Source organism: Meleagris gallopavo, chromosome 11, assembly GCF_000146605.3.
Source record: "Meleagris gallopavo isolate NT-WF06-2002-E0010 breed Aviagen turkey brand Nicholas breeding stock chromosome 11, Turkey_5.1, whole genome shotgun sequence".
NCBI lineage: Eukaryota > Metazoa > Chordata > Aves > Galliformes > Phasianidae > Meleagris > Meleagris gallopavo.
Window position 1 is genome coordinate 4,619,066 of NC_015021.2, and position 24,498 is coordinate 4,643,563.

Here is a 24,498-nt window from a genome sequence, read left to right on the forward strand (position 1 = left end):
GGGGGGGTTGAAACTGTGTGTGCTATAAGGTCCCTTCCTACTCAAGCCATTCTATAATTCTACAATTCTATAAACCTTATATCCTGATGTATTCTCTCTTTTTATAATAAGCAGTAGTATTTCCATCTTGCTGTGATGAAGACTTCACATCTGCTTCTAAGCTCAGTAACTTCAATAAGTCAGTTGCTGGCAGGGGAACTGTTGGATCATGGCTTGAACTGCTGATTGAGCACCTGGTGAAGAGGTGTGGCTGGTGCAGGGAGCACAAGCAAGTTGTTTGCACCTGTGTTCCTTACACATCAGCGGGGGTATACCCAGGGTGGAGTCAGCCTGGGATCATGTAAGGATCAGCCACTGAAGGGAAAGTATCTCTTGGATCTATGCTGCTCCTTGAGAAGGAGTGTTACAGATCCCTTTGCCAGTTGGGTGAGTTTGACTTTTCTTTCTGTATATGACTGTTAGCCCACTCATGAATACTTCACCTGCTACCACCAAGATCCTGTCAGGGGCAATTTTGTTTCTTTGTGAGCAGGATGTTGCTACTGTGACTAAAATGAAATACGTCCAATTCTGTAAAAACTACCTTTTCAATTCTGTTTTCCTGAGATTTTTTAAAATAGATGGTTGGGATTCCAAGTTCAGAAGCAGCTATCCACTGTAGGGTGGCTCGCAGCTCTGCGTTGGGGCATTCTGGTTCCAGGTCAAAATTAATCACCAGGAGTTCTTTCTGGTAATTGGCTGTTCCCACTGAGAGCCCAGAAGTACTTTCTGGAAAAACAATCTCAACAGTTATTATGCAATATATATATATTTTTTTTGAACTTCAAATTGTATGTTGTAACTGAAATGGTTCGACTTACCCTCTGTATTATCTGTCTGTTCTTTAAGAAAAACTTTTTCTTCTGCTAAGTCACTTAAGAACAAAAAACAACAAAGGGCTTGTTAGTGATAGTTAGGAACAGTCTATAACATTCCTTCACAATGGTTAAAGTTCTCCCCCAGTGTAAAACCTAGAAAACTGCAAGAAGAAAATTATGCAGGATGACATGTATTATGTGATAAAATTCTTAATGTTGCAATAGTTTAATTTGCAAGTCGAGAAAAAACAAGGAACTTGCAATGCTTTTCCTGTAATGTGGTGAAGTATGGTTCAATATGTACTGTGTTTTATCAGTCTGTGCATTTTCTTTGACGTTATTTGAAGATGACATCATGGTAAGATGCAGCAGGTCTCATAACCTGTGGGAAAATATTGAATTTGTCATGTCTGCATTTTTCAGTGCGATACTCCTTGGGTGAAAATCTTTTTAAAAAGTCTTGCTTTCTAGTTGCATTTTTCATAGTTAAACACAAACTACCGATGACTTCAGCTACTGCTCTTTTAACATATATTATCTGTTTGAATAATCAAATTCTGTTTCATGTTGCAAAAAAACTCAAAAGACTATTGCTTCTCATGTTCCACTGTTCTTGTTAAACTATAGGAAACAAACTTCAGGTATGTTTTCACTGCTTCAGTTTTCATTTCAGAATATAATGTCCATGCTCATACACAGCTGGCAGGAACCCGTAAGTTCAGGTTTGAAGCTGTTATTATGGCATTTGTTCCCTCGCTTCTGGAGGGATAGCTTACACATTTCTAGATTATCCCATCCTGTCCTCAACCAAGAACAATACAAGTGTAAGACTTTGTCTCCCACGTGGGAGGATACTACCCTTACCACCCTCTTCCACAGGTTGTCAGAGGATCAAGATTAGATATAAGTTACCAGAGATGTGAAAGAATAAAACGGCAGCATGCAGTGTATGTTTTGTCATGACTTAGAATCATTGCTGCCTAATAGCATCTTTCCCATCAGGTTTTTCTTTCAGCTTTCTGTTTGAATAGCAGTTGAATTCTGTACCATGACTTTGATTTGGGTGAGGACAAATTGCTCCAAGTGGTGGTGCTGTTCTCCACAACATCTGTTCTGCCAGGATCTCAAGTCTGTTGGTTAATGCCTGAAAGTAGCCACTGAAAGCTAGTGGGGAATTGGGTATCTATCCCTTTAGTCTTTAGAAAGGAGACCAATTGGGTCAACATTAGGAATTCATAGGAAGTGCCTCTGCCTAATGTTAAGATGTGAAAGTTTTGATATGGTTAGAGTCCTAATCAGTAGCTCAGAGAGAATGCATGCAGTGAAAATACAAACATCCAGATTTCTTACAGAAAAGAGCCTCTCAAAAGCAAGGTTGTAGGATATTCTAGTAATTAATTGTGAAGATCTGATGTCAAAGTTCCTGTATTCAATGTGTGATGTACAGTCCATGTGCTTCTACAGTGGCTGTGCCCTGTCTGCATCATGACATTTACCAGCTGGCTGATCATACGCTGTTCCAGTGTAACAGATTCTTTAGGCAGATACTTGCACATCTCTTGACAATTTTATTGCACGCTCAGTAGAAATATGATCAGAAAAAAAATACTTAAGACATAATACTAGCATTTTTCCAAGAATATTTCTTTTCTTTTTCAGTTTAATTGATCCTTATTTGCTTGATCTTAATAGCTGTTTTATTAAAGCTTTGACAATACTGTAAGTTACTCAGAGAAGAAAGTTCACACAATGTAAAATAAATATTCAGAAGACAGAAAGCTCTCCTAGGTAGAACAACTGATGGATTTGTATTCTCTTGAGAGATCCATCCACCTGGGTGGGTCTTCCTGTAATTTTCCACTGTCTAATGCTGTCACACTCCACAGACACCTGCATGTGTACCTTTCTGAAACTAATGGTAGGCTAAGCAGCAGGTGCAAAGCAGGGCTTGGCACATCTTAGACAGTGTAAATGATTTCCAGTTAAAATTAGACTAAACATCAAATCTCACTTCAATGACTACTTACGTAATCATAGGAGAAGGTGGCATGTTTTCCTGATAAATTTCCAGGTCCATAATGCCAAGACTGCTAGTTGTACTGCTGTTGCCATTGCTGACAAAGCAAAAGTTTAAATATTAGTGCCAAGCTTCACTGAACATATCTCCATGCGTTATTTTTCTGTAGAAAGTAAAGTGAGGAGGCTGTCCCATGTTCCACAAACACAACTGCACTCATCAAGTGGTTCTCAGAATGAAGCATGCTAATATGTTTAATGTAATGAGGTTTTATTAAAATAGCTCTAGGCAGATCATCTAGCAAAGTAATGCTGTGAACTGAAAATAAATAATACTAGGCTATCTTCTTGTGAATGGCTTATGCAATGAGCATTTGGAATCAAACACAAAAACAGTCTGCATGTGACAGTGAAATGAAAAGAAAGATTACCAAGTATAGAGGTGTCCTGGAAAAACCTTCAGAGATTCAGATACCTCTGAAAGTTGTGGGTTATGGCAAGGAGTGGGAGTGCGTGTGCATGTGTGTATGCCAAGGCTGCTCATCATACTACTTACCTGTTGGGTGATCCTGTGCTGCATCAGTTTCAGTATATTACATCCTATCCCAAATACTATTTGGGATCTGATGGAACCCACAGGTACAGTGATAATCCCTTAGGGTTCTGGCTACTCTGAAAGACTTTTAAAGTCACTGCTACTTGGGACCATTACTACCTTGAAGTATTCTTTAACTACTCCACAAAGTTAAGTAAAACAACTGAGAGTTTCTGGGGGGAAAACAGGATGTTTGCTTTACAACATTGCTATAAACTTGGCAGTGAATGTTTATGTAGTCGTAATAGTCTGAAAAACAGGTTGTGAATTTGCTATCAAATAGCACCAGTTTGTTCTGTGTGTTAAGTAAGCCTGTGCCACTTAATTTATATTAGAAAAGCAACTAAGTGTTCTTCCTTACATCTGAGGGATTGACCAGACAGTTCTTTACTCTGTCAGGCTTTTTGAGTCAATGTCAGAATGCCATGTGTTCAGGTTTTCTGTAACACCTTGTTTTAATGAGCCAAAAGGCACAATGCATTATCTCCCTCAAACCTGACATTGCTGAAGGATTGATACTATGAGATAATGAGATAAATGTTCACTCACTCTGACAGACATGCTTTGTTCAGTATTTTTCTGGCTAGCCAACAGTGCTTTCTAACAGACTTCCTTTTTCTTGTTTCATTACCATACTGTCTTCTCTCCTTTTTGTCTTAATATCCACAGGAAAGATGTAATTACTTGGCAGTACTTTAAAATGTAATTTAAGATCATGAGATGAAAAGACCTTGCTCAATTTGAAGCTGTGAAGCTATTGAAGTCTAACATTACTTTATCTAGTCCTTGGAGTACATGTAACATCTTTAAAAGCATCCTGACTTAAGCAGGAACACAGTATAGTGCAATAGGGCACTGGAATTGCCTACTCAGGGCAAGCACAGCCCTTCTCTTTCAAGCTGTTTCCCATGCTGGTCTATGCAGATCAGGTTGCTACTTGTTCTGTAACTGCACAGACACTTGCTGGGAACAGCACTCTCAGCTAAGCAGATGCTGTGATAAGCATTGTGGAAATAGTAGCAAATAAAGCAAAGGAAAGGCCATAGCAATTAGTTTATTTGGTGGCCCTTCACTGTAGGACTGAGGTGCTTGCACAGAGTTGAGCACGGATGTGCTCTCATTGACTGAATCTAATTGCTTACCAATACAAAGACCTGGTTTAAAATCAGGATATGGCTGTTTCTTTTTCATCATCTGGTCTTCCTTTACAGTATTCTCAATAAATCTTGAGCTCTCTCTCCTCATTCCTGACACATTCTAATCAAGTCATAGGCTTGACTGATTAAAGTATAATGCATGCTAAGAATAGACTGCATTCATACCTCAGAGATCGTTCGCTGAGTTGTAAGTAGCTACTCGTGTCATCAGGATTGTCTTCATCATTGGCTAGCTGGGACCAGCTGCCAGTGCTTTCTTCACTGCTGCTGAGGTGTACTGGAAATTCTTCAGCTGCTTTTGTCTCTCTTGTGATTTCAGCATCTGGTTTGCTCTGAGTGCTTTTGCTGGTAGGGTGGCAAGGAATAATGGTAATACAGGAAAACAAACTGGTACTGCCAATCTTCAGGTAATGCTCCTCATTAAGTTCAACCAAGGTGCATAAACTGTACGGATGCAAGAGACTAGACAAACTTATAATTCACACGTGAACTCTAGTTGAACACGTGGTCTGCAATGCTCTTTAAAAATGGTCTTCCTATGAGTGCAATAAACTAACACAAAACTAAGTAAGCCCTGCACTGCAATATGTGTAGAAAAGGTTTAATTTGTACAAAAAGAACTGCTTACAGCTTAGGTCTTAATGTACTTCAGCCAATCAGTGTTTGAAATATGGGGGTTAAGCACTAAAGCATAATGACAGTGTATGTTGCCAAGGTTTTCTGCTTGTTTTTAATGGGATCTCTTATTTCTATTGGACTACTAATTATAATTAGTTATGTTAAATGTACACTCATGAATATCTTTAGCTAGGGGAGGTGTAATTGAGGATAAAGTCAGAAATGTAGTATCCTTGCCTGCTCTTCTAATGCCAACTTTAGTTCTTAGCACTTGAGGTTCTGCACTGAGTTCTGTATAGTTACTGGTGTATGACAAAAGTAGAAATGTACTATATATGCATAAGAAATTCAGAATTGTTATAATAGATTATAAAAGTATAGAATATAATAGAACAGAAGACAAAAATATTATCCAGTTTAGAAGTAAAATAATAGCAACTAGATGGATCCAAATTCATCTTTTCTGAGCTCTGCAGGATCTCTGGATCATTCTACTGTGATACTTTGTTTTAACCTTCAGTCAAGGTTAAGTGAAAAATATTTTGTGCAGCATCTTCACTGATAATACTACCTTCTAAAAGTCTCTCGTTTCTATTTTGTGTATGTTTTTCTGAATTGCTTGAAATGCGTTTTGATTTATTTAAATACAATGGAAACACTCAGATTTTTTTTTTTACTCAATGCATTTCAAAGTCAGCTGTTTTAAAGCAATACAGGAAAGACAACATTCAGATTGTTTATAGGAAGCTAAAAAAATAAAACAAAATGAAAAACTGTATTTTTGAGTCCTGAATTTGGAGAACATAAGAAAAAATGCCTTCTACACAGTTGATGCGCTTGTCACACACATGTGCATATTTATATGACATAAATGTAAAATTATATATCTACACAAAAAATATAGTTAAGGTGACTTTTCAGAGGCAAACTGGATATTCTGAGATTTACTGGGGATCTTTTGTTATGCAGGCAGGAAAACAATAATTAAAAGAAGCATCCCTTTTCTTGGAATATAAATAATGAATCACTGCTGCAACAGAGTAATAGCTAAAGCAAAACTGTAGTTTTGTTATATTTATGTGTTTGCATTTGCAATTCTGTAATTAAAAGAAAAATTTTATGTATTGGCAGCTCTGGAGTATCTGTCTTAAAGTGACAATTTCTTTAGCCTTTTATCTGTAGGTGTGGACAAACATCCCGACTTCAGTTAAAAGAAGAGATCAACCTAAACATTGTATTGCAAGAATATTGCAAGACCAAGAATATAGTGAGATGGGATCATTGTCAATATGTGCTTTTGCTGTGCTCTCGCTCTGGGGAAAACTGAGAAGTTGCTGCATTATTGCTATTGGATGTTAGTGAAAGAGAAGCAGCCTCCTGGATAGAGAGAAAGGGGATGTATCTGCCTGAGGGTCTATGATCTACCAAGTTGTTATCATCTTTTGGATAACCTAACCTGTCATCCCTGACCTCTTGGATGCAAAACTCATCATCATGAGCAGCCAAGCAGCAAGGTGACAGTGTTACCTAGAGGCTATTTAACACAGGGCAGGTAGCATACAATACTTGATCCACTTGGTCCCACATGCGAGATTTCTGTGGGACTAACCACCTTGTGGGGGCACGTTAGTAAATGGCTCGTAAAGTGTGCAGGAAATAACTCCATTTTCAAACAGATTCAAATAGATAGATTTCTAAATGTATTTTAAAAGCAGGTTACACTTGAAGAAAGAGGAAGATGAGTGGGAGTGAGTCAGTATGAAAGAATTTAGACTATTGTAATTATCCACTTAATTGCTGCCACAGACAGGGAAGTATGTGCTTTCTCACTTCAAGTAGAGTTTTGTCAGAATGGTTTTGAACACAAGCATCTTTCTAGCACTCTGAGATAATGGGGTGCTGAAAATCTCCAAGTGATTGGCAGCTTAGTTACCGTTTAAGTAATAAATACGATTAAGAGGTACAGTTAAAAATAGGTAATGCGTTGAGAGACTGTCTTGTTCTTAACCTCACAACATCCATAGCAATCTTCTGCATTTGCACTGTGCTCTCTCTGCTTTAACCAAAGATGCAAATTCTTCAAGAGGAGTACAGCTATAACAAGAGGTTGGTAGGCCATGGTATGAACTCCCTGAAATGAAATTTTACCCTTTATTTGAATACTAGCCAGGAATGTCTTAAAGTAGTTGAAGGGTGCTTTTAATTCTTTTTTTTTTCCTACCTGTGCTAAAGAATTTTAATTTTTCTTCCGAACTGTGAGCACAAAGCTGAACTTCAAGCTCTCTGAAGTCTGGTTGTCTTTCCAGGAACACAAAACATCAGAAACATAAGCACAGTAGAGATCGTCACCTCTCATTCAGTTATCTTCTGTTTCATGTTTGCCCTAATTTTTAATTTTTTTCTTAAATTGAGATATCAGCTGTATGGGGCTGCTGAATCATGGCCTGAACCTTTGATTGATCACCGGAGGCGAGCAATGAGTCAGCCATGGGAGCACAGGTGAAGGCAATTCACCTGTGCTGCAGGAAGGGGTGGAGCCTGGCTGCACCTCTCCTAGACCCATTTAAGAGCTGACTGCCAGTGGGGAAGGATCTCTCTGGAGATCTGCTCCATCAGGAGTTCATCTCGCGAGCCCAGGACAGGGTGAGTGACTTTCTCTTATTCCTCCAATATAAATTCTATTAGCCAAGCTCCTGGATATATATCTATACCATCTGTATATCCATTGATTAAACATCAGCAAATGTTAAATGAAAGTGCAACTTTTGAAATCTGTCCTGTCTTGATTTAAGGAAAACTTAGGTATCTGTTAGGGAAAACTTGCTCATTAATACAGTATTCGTTTTGAACCTCAGAGCCATAATACAGTTATATTCAGCATATGTTTGCTACACAAATTAGTACTGTGATGTGTCACTTGGTGGTTTTATGTAATTTGAAACATGTAGTGATATTCTACCCTGCTTATTTCTCCTAAAGTGGTTCTTCCCTTACTTTCTGCCATCACCAAGCTAATTTTCACTGGGAAGTTAAACACCAAAGCAACGTGCTGATTTGTTGTTTGGTCACCTACCTATTTAGTAGGGTACTGGAAACCATGTGCTTCCCAGTATAAGCTTCTGGAGGCTTTTCCTTGCCTTGATGCTCCCTTTCAGAAAGTTCATGTAGAGTTAAGGACTCAGAGTCTTTATCTGACTCATCTCGTTGATCAGTTTCTATCTGAATTAAAGGCACTTCCCTGTGCTGACCTGCAGGGAGGCATTCAGGGTTCTTCATGTGCTTCTGCTCATCCAAATTTATTTCATCCCTTTTGGGTTCTACTTGAATCTGAGTTGCACTCTGGGGATGTTTGCTTTCCAGTATGTGTTCTTGGCTTGCAGAACCAAAGGCATCCTGCTGGACAACAATTAAATTTTTACCACTTTCAACAATATTTGCAGCCAGTCTGTTTGCGTACTGTTGCACATGTGGTGGGGAATCACTGTGAAAATGATCTACCTCTGCAACCTCTGCCTCATCTGTAATGATCTTGTTTTTGCGCATTAGAGATTCAATAGAGCTTGCCCACGTCTCGTGAATCAACATATCTGTTATCTGGTCAGTCTTGCATCTTTGGTACAGGCATGAGTCAGACTTGCAAAGACCTGAAGAAGCCACGGTACTGACTGGCTGTACGCTTAAGGAATCCTGGTGATGCTGGGCAAATCCGTCTAATGAATTTGCTTTGACTGGGATGTTAACTGTCAGTCTAGAACCTGATGATCTGCCATCGGGCACTGAGGACTGTCTAAAGCAAAAAGGTGATCTCAGGGAGGGTGGTAGCAAACTGCCAGACCAGTCCTTTGAATTCCGAGGGGAAGATGCATTATCTTTATTTTCCTTTTCTATTTCTTTTAGCATGTACCTGTAAAATTCTTCTGTTATGCTTTCTGTGCTGGACTGCTTGGATGGGCAACTTGGTCGTACGTTAAGATGACCGTTTTTCTTAGCAACCTGTTGCAAAGCAGAAGTCAAGATGTTGTTTGCATTTTTTCCTGCATAATAATCTAGTAATAAATCAAAGCCTCTTCCTTCATTTTCCATTTGGTTCACCATAAATCTTGAAAACTCATCTGTAATGCTTTCACAACTAGATTGCTTTGAGACAGAACTTGTCTGGCTCACAGGCTGACCAAAGGCGTTCATTAGGCCTAGAGTATTGACAGAGGCTTTGGAATCCGTATCCTCCTCTGGTATGCTCTCACAGCTTGAGGCTTTGGCTCGGCTCCATCTTTCACAGTGCAGCCTGTTCCTGGGATGGTTTGGACCTTGCCAGATGCTGTCGACCACGGAGAGTTCAGTGAGGTTCATGATCTTTGCAGCCACTTCATTTGCAAAGATATTGACAGAATCTGGTGTGTCCTCAAGGTTTATAGATTCATCTACTACTCGATTCATCAACCTTTCCTTTAGCTCAGGATGCTCATCTGTCTTTCTTTTGATCTCACTAAGTCGAGGTGCCCTGTGCTTCCGAACAACTGAGCCATTAGCATGGGTTTCCTTTTTCCTTTTCATAGTTCTGCATGATATACTCTGGGTCACCAGATACTCATTGCCTCTCTTCCATGCACAGAACCAGGGCTGCTTTCCATTTGAATTTTCAAGACAAATGGCAGCTATTTCTGTTGCCATAGAGACTACTGTTTCTGCCAGTTCTTCTGCAAAATCTGTTATGCAGTATTTGTCTCTTGAATTTTTCACTTGTAGTACGGGTTGAGAAGGAAGTAAGACATGGTTTCCTAACAAAGATAAGCTAACTTGGACTTCATCACTTAGCACAGTATCACACTTACGTTTGGCCTGGTTTTCTGCATTCACAACAACACTGGAAGACAGTTGTTCTTGAACACCATGCCTGCATTCATTGTTTGCAAAGGTACTTTCTCTGTCTGAAAAAGATCTGTAGTCTCTCTTCTTCTGAATGTTACTCTGATTTGGGGATTTGTAACAGTCTCGTGTGGTTCTTTTCAGGTATCTTTTCTTGGGAGATGTTTTTGCAACAAGTGCATTATGCCCAATGGCTTTACTTGTTAGCTCTGAATTCACGGTGGCATCTTCATTGCTATTTACATCTCTCATGCTAATTTTCTTCATGTGGATACCATTTTCAGTATCTTTGCTAGCATTGTAGGATGTACCAAATGGCTTAATAGCAGAATGATCAAGGGGTCTGTGTGATGTTTCACATGCTGTTGCCTGTGTTGGCCATTCTTCTACTCTGGTTACCTTTTTGCCTTTCAGGCTTTCAGAAAAGAGAGGAGAACACTCTTCAACTTGTCTTATGTCATTCATCTTCTTGCAAGTGAAATATATCACGTTAAAAAGCAACTCATTGGCAGTCTCCATGAAAATGTCTTGTGTACTTGAGCTGTTTTCTGAACGGGACTGTAGCTCTCTTTTCTTCCTGACCTCTTCAATAGAATGTCGTAGAATAATATTGGATAAATTTTGTGCCAGTTCATCTCTGATTACTTCATCGGAGTGTGGAATCCGTGGCCTTGCTGCTGTTTCAATAATTCTTCCATTTATGGATTCCATAAAATGCCCTACATTTTTGTATGTATTGGGTTTCGTCAAAATTATTGATGCCTCTTTGAGAAGAGCCTCCGCAATGCTGTCATTCAGCTTTTCCATGCTGCTTCCTACAGCTATACTACAATGAAGAGTAATGGCTGCAGAAGTCTGAGCTGCAGACAGCAGCCCACTTGAAGTTGCAGGGTACTTCTCTTCCTTTGTTTCTCCCAGACCACAGACTGCTACAGCACTTGCTACTTGAGTCATGCCACACAGTGCAGATGGGAATGAATATTCTGTGCTAGTACAGTCTTCAAGTAGCTGTGAAGAATCTGTGTGTAGATCTTCGTTATCGACTGTTTCGCTTTTAGAGTCTGCAGCTTCTTGATCTCTTCTGAATTTTTCTGCTGCCTGGGGACTTGAAATGGTTCCAATGACAGTTGCTGCACAAGCCAGAGCCATCTCCAGTGCACTCTGGCTGTGTCTGTTTGAATGGTCTTCTTCAAAGTAATCTGAAACTTCAGAGCTTTCTGTTTCAGTCCAGTGGCACAGGTTTGGGAAGGCAGACCCTGGCCAGTCTGGCACATTCTCACTGCTGTCTGGACTTTGCACTATGACAATCTTTGGAAGTTCATTCCATGATCGAGAAGCAGATGCATCTTTTGACTTGCAGGAGCCTCCTACAGAGATGCTGACTGCAGCCTCCTCACTGAAAGTGGGTTGAGACTGTGATAGTCTAATGAATGCATCTTGCAGAACAGATTCTGCTAGATTTGTAGCATACTGACCTGTAGCTGCTTGCTTGTTTTGCACAGGAGGGTCGCTTTTCCTAACACCTGCACAATCCTCTACCTCTGCCTTACTGCTGGGTTTTGCTGTAGAGTCATAAAGAGGCCCCAGCTCCTCTTTAGCCATTTTGGTTAAAGATACATCTAACACATTCACTGAGCAGGAATTTTCAGCGTTGTTAGTCAAATCCTCAGTACTGAGAGATGATGTAGCTCTTCCCACTAATTCCTTCTGACACAGGATTTCCTGCTCTGGCTTATCTTGAGGTTGTGAGATGCCATCTTCTGCCACAATATGCACAGCTTCAGAGACTTTACTAGCTGTATTATCTTCATTAATGCAATTCCCTTCAAGAATTAATGGTAACCTGGCTTTTCTGTAGTGGAGACTTTCAAATCCTTTTCCTTTATTTTTTCTGATATCAGAAGATGTTTCTGAAACACTTATTTTTTCATGGGCTGCTGAAAGAAAAGTAAGATGTTAGTCTTTGCGGAGTACCCTGTATCTTTAAAACAAAAATAGCCGCGTAACTAATACATTACTGCTCTGTAAAACTGCTATACAAACAATTATCCTTCTGTCTGAACAACAATTTAAAAGTATGAATGGCTATCCTATTTCTAAATTACATATAAATATATGCATAAATTAAAATGAAGTGCAATTTCTGTAACAATGGCCATGGCTGTTCTGTCATGAACAATAGCAGAATTACGCTCAGTCTCATTGCTTTTACCAGTTTTATATTCATCAGCCTCATTTTCCTCCTCGAGATGCTCAGATGCTGTGAGGAAATCTTCTTCTATTGAGGACACTGAGCAGTTTGTGTCGTCCTCAGGCTTTGAGACATGAGCTTCTATCTGCAGCTGTCTCTCCTGAACAAGCTCAAGCCCAATCAGAAACTTGTTTATTTCAAAGATGATGCAGCTTGCACTGTTCTTCCTGTCTCCCCTCGCACACTGAACCAAGCAGACGTCTGCTTGCCAAGGACACTAGAGGGGAAAAGAATCTCAAAGAGTTATTTAATTAAAAAACAGAACTTACTTTACTTTATGCTTTCCTCTAAAAAAAATCTCAGGAATGTTCTGTTGCAAAGATGCAATACAACTTGTCATTTAGATGTTTCTAACACAGTGTGCAGTTACATATATGCCAAAATAAGACCATTTGGATTGGCACCTTCTGTTACACAAGCATTTTAGTACAGAACCCAGTTGTATCACAGGAGTGTCCTTATTTTGTTGAAATCACCAAGCTTGTTTTCAATCAGCCTCTTATTTTAATGACAGTCTTGCTTTTAGCTATGTTGGAGTTGGCCACCTGACACACCATTATTACAGCCCTCGCACCACCTACTATTACCTCTCTCTGGAATTAATTGTTTGTGGTCATGAACTGCTTTTCAGGATAATTTCTGCTGGTTTGCTTGTTCTCAAGGCAGCCTTTTTGATACTGGCTGGCGAGATGAGGAGCAGGTCACCTTTAGGTATCCATAGGAACTATTTAAAAATAGCGATTTATTTTCTTCTCCCTCTTGTTCTTTATTTGCCCCAAACCCTGTTACTTCAGACCAGTATAACCTCCAATTGAAAGCACTGTGTTGAACCTTTACATAAAAATATCTCTGCCAGTGAAGCTGTACAATTAAGTAGGAAGGTGGGAAGAAATTAAGGGAAAAGAATTTGTTATCCTTGTTTTATGGATATTAGAACTGTTGGATGTTTATATGACCACAAAGTTAAGTTGTTAATATATTTGCACGACACTATGTTTGTGGTATGGGATGCACTGTCAAGCAAAACCAAGGTTTTGTGGGTTGTGATTTCATGCCTTAACTCAAGACCCTAAGGAAGACATAGCTTGAGTGGAACCAGCTCTGGATTGAAGCATTAGATTTTGAGCTGTGTTAGACACACCGGGCTCCCTGCACACTTGCACAGTACCTAGCATAGTGAGCTTCAAGATCCCTTGCTGATGGGTGTGAATGCAAATACCTACTAACAATGGAATAGGATGACTGTTATGTTAAAACAGGCCAATAAAACATACTATTCTTACTTTACTACTCAAAACTAGATGCATTAGTCTGTTAAAAGTAAAATACAAAAGATTTTTTTTTTTAATTAACTGCCAAGGAGTTGCTAGTGAATCAGACCTGAGCATGCACCACATTGTGAGAAATTTTTCTAATAACAGATGCAGTCTTAGAGCAGATGTTCCCATGCTTCTTCTCCAACCCATGTTTTTCAGGGTTGTACTTGTGAAAAGGGCCAGCAGACGCCCCGTGAAAATGACGCAACTCTTTTTGCAAATGAAATTCTCTGGAAAGCCACGCAAATAAGAAGGATCAACATTGCATTTGCTTGTCTAGCCAATAAATCTCACCCTGCCTCAATACAAAAGCTCTACTCATTTTAAAAGACAAATTCATGTTAGTCCTAAATCTTGTTTTTCTTTTTTTCTGCAGACAAAACTGCATATACCTACTGATTTGAAGTTTGCTGAGACAATGTTATATCCAGGACATCTCCACAATTTTAATGAAATTCTTTCCAATTCATACTTAGATTAATGAAATCGGAACCCAACCTAAACTATCAAAGAACTGTTCATTCTTTTTCTTCATGTAGACATGAACATTTAAAAAAAAACAAAAAAAACAAAAACAACACAACATGTTAAAAAATGGAAAGGAGTGGAAGACTTATTATAATAAGGAGTTAAGCCTCTCAAACTTATGTGTTGAAATGCCTTAAAGAAATGGTATCATTTCTTCATGGTGCCAGTAGGAGGAATTTTTGGCCTGCAATCTCAGATATGGAGAATTTCACTGGCAATAGCAAGAGCAAAGGAGTTAGCATGAGAACTTTTATTTCAGCTCCTTTAAATGTTAAGTTTTAATTAATGCATTAATTCTTTTATTATTATTATTATTTTTACATGACAGAAGCTAAATTTGCTCTGATACGGTTAATGTATCTTGATATTTTCCACTGTATCAGTCAGGCTTAGGGAAGCCTCAGGATCTTCAAGTCCTATTGTCAGCTCTTTTTTGAAGTGGGTGTGTGGGACAAGATGGATTGGGAACAAAAGCGGGAGGTAGCAAGACTTCACTTGAACAGGAGGCTGTAGGAGCTGTGCCCTGATGCAGCTATGCGTACAGAAAAAGTATTGCATCTTTCTTCCTTCCCTGACCTATCAGCTGTTAATGTCTTGTAGCATTATCAGCTGCAACCCAGACATCCACAGGATCTAGAGAGATCTCTTATCTATGTCCTCTCCCTCCAGATGCTTAACTTCTTGTCAGATTTATTTTTTGTTTGCCAACTCCCACTCAGTTTTTAAACGTGTATACGGTCCATGCTGAAAGGACTCTCTTTTTTTCCAGTTTCCAAATTCCTTCCTTCACAGCTGTGATATTCTACTAAAGGATAATTTGAATCCTACCTGGGGAACTTCATAATCAGCCTGAAGATTTCCTGATGTTAATCCGCTCAGTAGGACTATTTCATTTTCCTTTGGTGGTTGTACATTCATAGAACTGATGAGTTTAGGGAGATTTGGAGAGACACTGATCAGTTTCTGTAGTATGAAAAGAGATTTTGCTCTCAGGTAATGAAGTCTGAGGTGCATAACTATATTCACAAATATCAAAATGAAATAGCACTTCAGCATTCCTTCAGAAAGCTTAAACATGCTACTTTGAGTTCATCATATGTAGGACTGGTAGTGTTAAAATGCACATTCTTTCTTTTGAGCTACCAGGTTGTAACCACAGAATCACAGAATTGTAGGGGTTGGAAGGGACCTCTAGAGATCATCTAGAAATCATCGAGACCAACTCCCAATACTAACGCTGGGTTAGTATAAATTCTGCCCAACAGTCCAATAGCACAATCTGCTATTTCTTAATGCTGTCGTGTATTGAACAGCTTGATTGTCTTTGCACATCTAAACGCTTAGCATTTGTGTTGCTGGAAAGTTTTTGAGAGACTGAGAAGAGTGTATCTGTTACTGAATCTTTTCCAGTTTTGACAGTAAGTATGGCAAGGAGAACAGAGTAAACCTTTGTTTTCCTCCAGGCATAGAAGCAAGAAACTAGAGGGAAATTTTAGTTGAAAATTGCTAATCAAACAATAGCAATACTAAATGTGGAGTAACAAAAGTATTGAAAACATAGATGGACTATGCACTTCTTTGCTGCTTCAGTGGGCACAACCTTTCATTAATAATAATGCCATCATTTTCTGTTTTGTTATTTATTTGCTACGGCTGAAGATGGCAGTGACAATAACATCAATGATGCTTTTTAGCACAGGAGATCTGCACCTCCATTCTGCCAGAAATTCCCACTGCTTTACTGGGACATCTGTGCTCTTTAGTGTACAGAGCCCAGCCCAGGAGGATAATAACTGCAAGTATTGTTAAAGCAGGTCTTTTTTGCTGTGGATCTCACTGTGCTTTATGAACAATAAATCAAGGATAACCCTCTAACAGAGCTAAATACTAACCTTTTTTTTTTTTTTTTTCTAAACACAAACAGAACTTATTTAATGGCAAAGCCACTAAGGGAACACAGTCCCCACAGCCCCACACTTTAGTTACTGTGCAATTCGGTAATACCTCATTTCTTCCTTTTCATCTTCAAAATGATTAGTTTGCAGTACTATTATTTTTACTCAGAGTGATTTAAACTGGATATAAAAAATCTTCCTGGCTTAGCAATTCTAATTCAACTTTGGGGAGCAATTCACTAAGTACACTGATCTTCAGATGAGGCAAAGTATTCATATTTATCATAACTAAATTCAGTGTATTAGTTCAGTTTGACACTTCACTATAGCATAGAAAAGTTGTCATCTTTTTTTTTTAATTTTGGGATCACTGAAAGGTTATACATTTTTCTACGTATCTGTCTTCTACTGCCTAAATTTCTGCATTTTTATCAGATTTTTTTAGGTATTAAATCATGACACTTCTGAATATCTTTTACTTCAGCACCTTGCCTGTTGGTTATGAGAAGGAAAAAAAAAAGAGTAGCTGCATACAGCTAGCTTAACTTGGCTTTTACATGGTTATCTAGCTTGTAAGATTGAGTATGAGATGTTTTGGTATTTTCTCAGTTCTTCTCATTTCATATAGTTTTTGTTCCTCAAACACTTTAAGTTGCAGTGAAAGCATTGCTTATTAAAAAACAGTTATTCCTGTAGATTCAGTAAAATTAAACCTCTGTCTGTTCTGCAGTTGACTCATTGATGCAACAGAAAAATCTTCCTGCTGCAAGAAGCTGTATTTATTTTGACATCTGAATTCCTGCAGACTCAGGATGTAGAAAATAGTATAGAAAAACAGTTCCTGCTAATTTGTGACTTGCAGGATGTAGCTAGGTCCCTGTGTTGGTTGTCCTTCTATGACCTAAAATGGTTTCACAGATGAACCTGAATACTTTATTGAAGGTCTCCCTGGACAGTCAGGAAACCCACCCTTTGGTCACTTACCACAGACTGCTGCTAGAAGCTAGTTGATTTCAGGCACCAAGCCAGAATGATGAAAATGAACTGATAAAGGAGGTTGAAGTTCAAAACTGATTATTTAAAATACGACTCCTCTGATATCAGGACTTTTTTTTTTTGTACAGTACATCCATTTAAGTAGTGTATCATGATGTATTTCATCTTAGGACCTGTAAATTAACCAACTTTTTTCCTTATGCATATATTATGTTTATATATTATAATAATTATATATATATACAAGGGCTGCTCTGATAATAATGCCTCCTCTTTTATTATGTTGGCCTACAATCTTAGAGGCAGATGTTGGTGGGATGGCAGTAGAGGTTGAACCTCCTGCCAATATTCTGTTATATCTTGTTGTGGCGTGACAGATGGCAGCAGAGGGGCAGTCAGACAAAATGGTGTCTGACATAGAAGTTCCTACAAAGCAAAGATGTGTTGCTGAATTCCTCTGTGCAGAAAAAATGGCACCCACTGACATTCATTTACACTTACTTTTAGTCTGGATTTGGTGCCTTCTGACTTCCACAAAGATGGATTGTGTGGGCAACATTTTCCTAGTAATGATACCATCATAGCAGCTGTGAAATGGTGGGTCACTGTAAATGGTGCAGATTTCTGAGTGCAGCATGTAGACTCTTGTTCATCGTTGGCAAAAATGCATAGCTAATGGCAATGACTGCTGAAAAACAGTGTTCTGTAGCTGAGTATTTGTTCTATCAAGTAGTGTTATGTTGCTCTTTACATCTGTTGTAGTTTCCAAGAAAACAAATAGGAGGCACTACTTTTAGAGCAGCCTATGTGTGTATGTAATTCCTTTTTCTGTTCCTCCAAACTTTCAGTTAAACAGGTCAAACACACTTTGTTTTGTTTTATCTAGTCCTTCCTTCAAACCACCTGCAGTTTGAGTGAAATAGGTCAGTTGATTGAAGCGTCAGAATTTTGGCAGTAGCAAGGGTGACTTAGAAATGATTTTGACTTAGTATTGTATCAAATTAAATAACTGGATGTACGATACATCCTTATTCCTCTGACAAAACTGAGGCTGAGCAAGAAGTCCACTGAAAGGGTAAATGCTGTCAATTCATAGTCTGCGATAATATAGTAGCTGTTTCTGGGATGGGAGTAAGGTAGGTGTTAAAATGATACAAGATTTTTGATGCATTGCTTTCTGTAAAAGTTAAAGTTTGGATTTGATTTTCCCATAGAATTTTGCTCTGGGTTTGTTTTGGAAAGTCCTGGCATATATATACCCACTGTACATGCTATTAGAATCTAAACTCTTACCTGTTTCACTTGTTCATTGCTGCAATCATCTCTGTTTGCATCTAAATTCACAAAACAAACCTATAATAAGAAAGAAAATAGAAGCTTAGTCACACTAGAATGGTAGTAATCCTTTCAAAGTCAATACACATTCCTTTTCTACTCTTGCAGCTGAATGAATATGTGAGGCTTTTTCATAGTGCAAGAGAGGCTAGCAAGGAGAATAGCAGAGCACACGCTAAGAAAGAAAAAAGAGTTAGAAGGAAGAGCCATGGTTTTCTGTTCTGACAGTTAGCTTGTCTGATGAATGGACAAATGTTTCCAATAAACTGTATCACAGAAGCTACAGAGAGATAAAGGAAATGTTAAAAATGTATTTGATCATATCAGATGGATTCTTCGTGTCTTGCTTTTCCTGTGAATTTTTTTCAGCAACCTGCTGCTAAATGTTTAATAAGTGCAAACACATGTATACATATAAGTTGTGAGTGTCTTCTACAGTTTTTGTCAAATAAGGGAGAAGTGTGGGGTTTTATGGAAGCTTTTTTTTTTTTTTAAACCTTGCTTCATGAGTAGAAGTTTTCAGTGGTGCTAAGCAGGTACTACAATAGGTGGCAGAATGGCTTCCTATCTGTTTGATTTACCTGCGATTCATTGGAATGTACAGTTTTTAACTACATCCTTTCTCAAATCACCATCAGTTTCAACAACCATTTAATGGTAGAAAAATTGGTTTAAATAGCAACTTCAGATATGAAGGTCACTTCATTTCTGAAGATTTTTTTTTCTTTCTCCTCTACGTGACTAGAAAGCCATTTTCTCTTTCAGAAATAGAATTCTCTCCTCCAGCTTTCCTTCTGAGTTAAAAGCATGAACTCCAAAGTCAGGATAACTGTATTGCTTCTGGATGTTGTAGCTATCTCATCAGGAGTTTGGGAAATTTTAGGGTTGTTTCAGTTTAAACCAAAGTTTGGCACAGATTCAGGGCTGAGCTAAAGCCAAAACCTGATTCCAAACAAATTGCTGATCCAGGTTTTGTGTTTTCTGAGCTGAGAGTTGTTTCCTCTCCCCCACCCTCCAGTAAATATTTATTTCCTGAGCTCCATGTAAAATTCCCCTAGAAAAGCAAAATGCTCTGAATTATATCCTTTACCAATATTCTTGTGTCAGGTATCCAAGCTCATTCTGTGTGCCTGCTTATAACCTGAGACAACGCTGATTTCGGTTTATATATGCACATACCATATGTACAGATTATGACCATCTGCACTAACAGCTAGCACGGCAGATGGAAAGATCCAGCCAGACCTCCTCTTGTGAACCAAAAGAACCCAAAACTCACAAAGCAAGCTTTCTACTCTTTAGAATGGTTTAATGACTTAATGCATCTTCACATGAACTTAAAAACATATTTTTCAACACCTCGTGAATTTAAAGAAAATGTATTTATCTGTTGACATTGTCAACAGTCATGATGTACCACTTTCATCTGTTTTATGACTGGCTAAGTTTTAAGAAATAGTTACAAAAATGTAAAAAACCATAGTGTATTAAAAAATCCTTTAGCAATACAGTGTGGTAGTTGCATAATGCCCTGAACACATTACAGTTTGTTATACAGAAAAAATTTCTCTTGCTTCCCACTGGGATTTTACATGTGGTCATTTTGCATGCAGGCAATAGGTGGTGCACATTTGCTTTGGTACACACAAAAGCTCCAGTGATACGTGGTTGTATGACTGCAGATGCATGGCAGGGCTTGTGCTCAGGACACCCTTTGTTTGGCAGCTGAGGGAGAGTACTGGGAGGCGTATGTCTGGTTTCTAGACTTTCAGAACACTCACAGCTGTGCTGAAGGCAGGACTCTTGCTTAGGAACTTTGCTTCAAAGGCCCAGAGAGGTCTAATTTTGCACTGGATTAGGTGCAAAGGCTTTGTGAAAAATCTCTGTTGGAGCAGTTGTCTGAACACACATCCTTGCCAAAGACTCTTGTAAGCTGTGCGTTGTCATTTGCTATCTAGACATCTTATACAATCCTGTGTTATACACGAATACTTCTAACACTGATGCAGACTGTTATACTAAGCATGTGTTTGTTCCACGCAGCCAAAAATGATCTCTGTTTCACGTGGTTGGATGGCAAGTAACTCACTAATGCCTCAGGAAGAAATAACAATATGTGCAGGAGTATTCATTATTCAGTCACGTTCTGTTTGTGTCATCAGTTTAATTTTTCAGAATCCAGTGAAATGATTATGTAATGCACATCAGTACTGAATCCAGTTTCCAAATACGCTTGTCAAATTCTGTTGACATTGATTTGTCACAGTCTTGTCAATGTAATCTCTTAGCATTTTCCTGTTATATGGATTTTACAGGTTTAATTGTGGGCAATTTCTACACAGAAGTAGTTTCACACCAGTGAAAGGCTGAAGAACTGATTTACTTTCTTTTTTTTTTTTTTTTTCTGTTTGCTTGGAGAGTAGCCCCACTTTGAGCAAGTGGGGGGGGGGCAGGGCTAGACGATCATTTCATCATATATTATCTGTACAGTTCCATCCTAGGAGGCTCTGTAGCACTGCTGTAGTCTGGGGAATTCACTGTGAGGATATTTGTTCTTGGAGATGCTTGATTAGTTGTTAGAGGTGCTTGAAGATTACACTATCTTGAAAAATAACTCCATTTTCTGCTTACCTAATAGTTAATATATTATATACCTTCAGTCCAGTTATGTTTTCAGGGTAGAAATCATAGTTGCTCATATGAGAGCAATACTTTGTTTTTGATGAGCTGTATTACTGCACCCAAATCTAGATTCTGGGTACCGAAAGTGGCATGCTTTGGATCTGGAAGCCATTTAATACACTATCACATTATAAGCAGCATTCCTTTTGCTCTGCAGATTTTTGTACACGTATGAGATGGACTGGGGGTGGATAGCCCAGCACCCTCCTCATGGACCTCTCCAGGCATTTCAGCTAGGTGAGGACCAGCCAGGTTATCAACACCAACATGCTGAGCCTTGGGTTTTCAAGAAGCTCTTCTCTTCTAGGATTATACTGAACTTAGATATGTGGAAGGTTTTTTCTCCTTTTTCCTATTTTGGGTAAGGATTTCAGTGACTCTTAAGGGTAAATTCTCCTGACCAACAATGTCGGGTGCCGAAATCTACTCCTGCGTAAGTGTGGAAACTATGCAGAAACCTCAGCACCCACTGTCTGCATTTTGAGAGTATTAAGAACGTTAAGAAATAACTTGTATATAAGTACTTACGTATTCAATATAGAAAATATATAATGTATTTTACTAATTGACAGATGGCACGTGGCCTCAAGGAATGGCTGGAACTGAAACACGGTTCTCGCACTCGGGAAGAGTTGAGTAATTTCAAGTTGCTTCTGAGTACTGACGCAAAGAACTTAAAGATGAGGAAGGAAGCATGTAGTCAATTTTGTTTTTATTTACTTTGTTTCAGGGAGTATTCGTCAGGGTTGGCATTACTGGTTTATTAACATTTCCTACGTGCAAAAGCTCAATAATGCTAATGAAGAAAAACTCTGAGGAATTTACTAAGAGCAGTATCTATTCTTTTATTTTTAAAACTGTATTTTTTCTGACTATAAACCTTAAGGTGATATCTGCTTCAGTTTTGTGCTATTTTCACTAGCTAAGAAACTGCTGAACTACTTTTTGCTGTTTGTTTTAAGAAGTGTTAGTGCCTCCTTTGATTGTCTATCTCAACACTTGATAGTAAGGAAACGCTCTTTCCTGTGAGATGTTTTATAGCTTTAGGTGAGGTTTAAACAAGCTCTAGAGTTTGTTTTTAGTTTTAATATTGTTACTAACCTAGTATTTTTAAGATGAAAGTCTAGTCATCTTCAATCCACTTCTATGCCGAAATACCAACTCGGGGCTCATCCTACCGTAACAGCAGTAGTTGGTGGCACAGTGTTGTAATGGCTAAAAGCTGCTGGCAGCTTTTGAAGACAACTTTGAAATATATGGTCCCTTTTCTCCTATGAAGTTCTTCTAGCTTCTTGTTGAACTGAAAACCCGCTACTTTACTCCTCTCACTGGGATAAGTGCTGTCTGATGTTCCTAACTGGTATGCAGAAGTCAGAGCCACAGTCTTGTAGTCTGTCCTTCATCATAAAGGGATGTGACCAACACTTGCTTGAAGTGCTGCAGATGTTTTTTCTTTTCACAAAATCCAAATACATATACCTTAGGTATCAAACCCCTCAATAAAATGTCAATATCTATTTAAAAATAAAGGAATTTAAACTGAAGAAATGAGATTTGAAAATTAGGACTGTATAAAGATAGCTTTATGCAGCCTTAATTCTATCTCCTTATATGCCCACCTTTGCACAGCACAGGATCTATGCCTGAATCATTGAGCAGGAAGACTTCAAAAAGGTCCACAATTACAAAGGCAGAGAACTTCATATCTACTGTTTTCTAATATCTGAGCTGGTGACTTTGCAATTTAAAGGACACTTCAGCACAATTGCTTAATTTCTAACCTGTCTTGAAATTTTCAATCAGTGAAGTACAACTGCATGAAGTACAAAAACTTGTAATGTTGCCAAGAGAAAATTCAGGTGGCCCAAACAACATCTGCTCCCGTGTACGTACAGCTGGTCAGCAGCAGCTCTGGTCTAGCTGCCCCAGGGTCACAAACAAGCCTGGATTTGGTGCCATACGCTTATGCACAGGCCAAACTTCTGTGCATGTGGTCTTGCAGGGAACTGTAGCAGAACTTGCTACGCTATGTGCTGTGCTGTGCTGCTTGGTATAACCATGTAAATACTGTTCAGAAACTAAGCTGATGGGGCTTTACACCCATGGTTTGTGCTGCTCTTCTTCCTTCATCCTCTCTCCTGCCTTCCTTCATAGTACAAAGCCTAGTAGGATTGGCAGGGTGCCAATTCAGACAGCCCAGCAGGAGTTAGAGGAAATACTTTGAGACTGCACTGCAATGTGCCCACAAACCTCATGTTTAGTTTCCTACTAACAGAAATGGGGGAAAAAAAATAATTAGCCTCAGGGGAGACCACAGAAGAAAAAAATTCTGAGCAGGCAGTCCCTGGGTGTGGAGGAAAAACATGGTTTAAATGCCAAAGCCTTAGGATATGTGGGACACAACTGTGTCATAGGAAAGCTGAACAAATGTGAGCCGAAGGCTGGTAGCAGTTTTGTATACAAACTCGTTCTGAGAACTGATGAGAATGCAGTCCTCAAGGGCAAAAAACTGAAACAGTGACTGTATTTCTGTAGCACAGAAGGCACATTCAAACTGTGCTGTACTCTGCACCTTATGCTTGCCCTGGTGACACTCAATAGTGATTTCATTCACTTTAAAAGTTAGCATCTATTGCAAACATTGGCCTGTCCAGAAAAGGAGAAATTAAAGGCTTGGAGTTTATTTCCATCTTGTATCTCATACCTCTGTTCTCAAGATGTTTATTGTTTCTTATATTATCTTACTGAACACTTTATCACTTTTTTTGGAGTACAAATGTGAGGGTACAGTTTGTGTGGAGGGTTGTGAAATTTTACAGTAACTATGACTGCTTTGACAATTGTTTTTAAGAATTTAATGGAGTGTCTGACCTCATTCATTTCTGCTCTTAGCAATAACTGTGATGTGATGGCAGTTTTGGAATATTGAGCTTTTCTCATCTTAATTTCATCTATGTAAAAGTGAAAAAAACAAAACAAACAAACAAACAAAAACCCCAAAATACAGTTGCTCTAAGCATTTATTAGAGCTAGGTTAGTCTCTTGACTTTAGAAAGATAGTTTAAATCCCCATAATTTCCGCACAGCATAGTAACCAAATACACTTCATCCAAGTCATTGCTCACCGGAATGGAAAGTGTCTGTTCTGTAGGAAGTACAGCTGCATGTTGGGCTCCCTTTGGAGCTGAAATCAACAAAAGCTCAAGATAAAAATATTGCTTTACTTCATTTATTTGAGTCGAAGCAAACTGTAACTCATGGGAAGCGGAGAAGGAGTGGCAATGTATTTTGACAAGAAATTTTCAGTAATTTTTTCCTCTTTGAAAATGACCAATGACATTTATTTTTTTTTTACAGTTATTACAATGACAAAAACAACAACAACA

At 38.7% G+C, this 24,498-nt stretch overlaps 1 protein-coding gene across 1 annotated transcript; it reads right to left on the reverse strand.

The window, feature by feature from the left end:
* Positions 1-19: 19 nt before the first annotated feature.
* SPHKAP (SPHK1 interactor, AKAP domain containing) lies at positions 20-18,442 on the reverse strand. The gene is made up of 8 exons (XM_019618948.2): positions 18,389-18,442; positions 15,033-15,167; positions 12,322-12,577; positions 8,317-12,046; positions 4,791-4,970; positions 2,885-2,971; positions 861-913; positions 20-768 (listed from the first exon to the last, which is right to left on the reverse strand). Exons 2-8 carry the CDS (start codon positions 15,120-15,122, stop codon positions 503-505), a joined length of 4,662 nt encoding a protein of 1,553 aa, XP_019474493.1. The 5' UTR covers positions 15,123-15,167; positions 18,389-18,442; the 3' UTR covers positions 20-502.
* Positions 18,443-24,498: the final 6,056 nt, after the last annotated feature.

Bases quoted from the DNA above. Each gene is read 5' to 3' on its own strand.
- SPHKAP (XM_019618948.2), bottom strand. From the start codon at position 15,122: ATGAATGTACAACCACCAAAGGAAAATGAAATAGTCCTACTGAGCGGA. The intron at 12,047-12,321 runs GTAAAAGCAATG...CTTTTCTTTCAG, and splicing joins GGCTGATGAATATAAAACTG to CAGCCCATGAAAAAATAAGT. The intron at 914-2,884 runs GTAAGTAGTCAT...TTTGTTCTTAAG, and splicing joins CCACCTTCTCCTATGATTAC to TGACTTAGCAGAAGAAAAAG.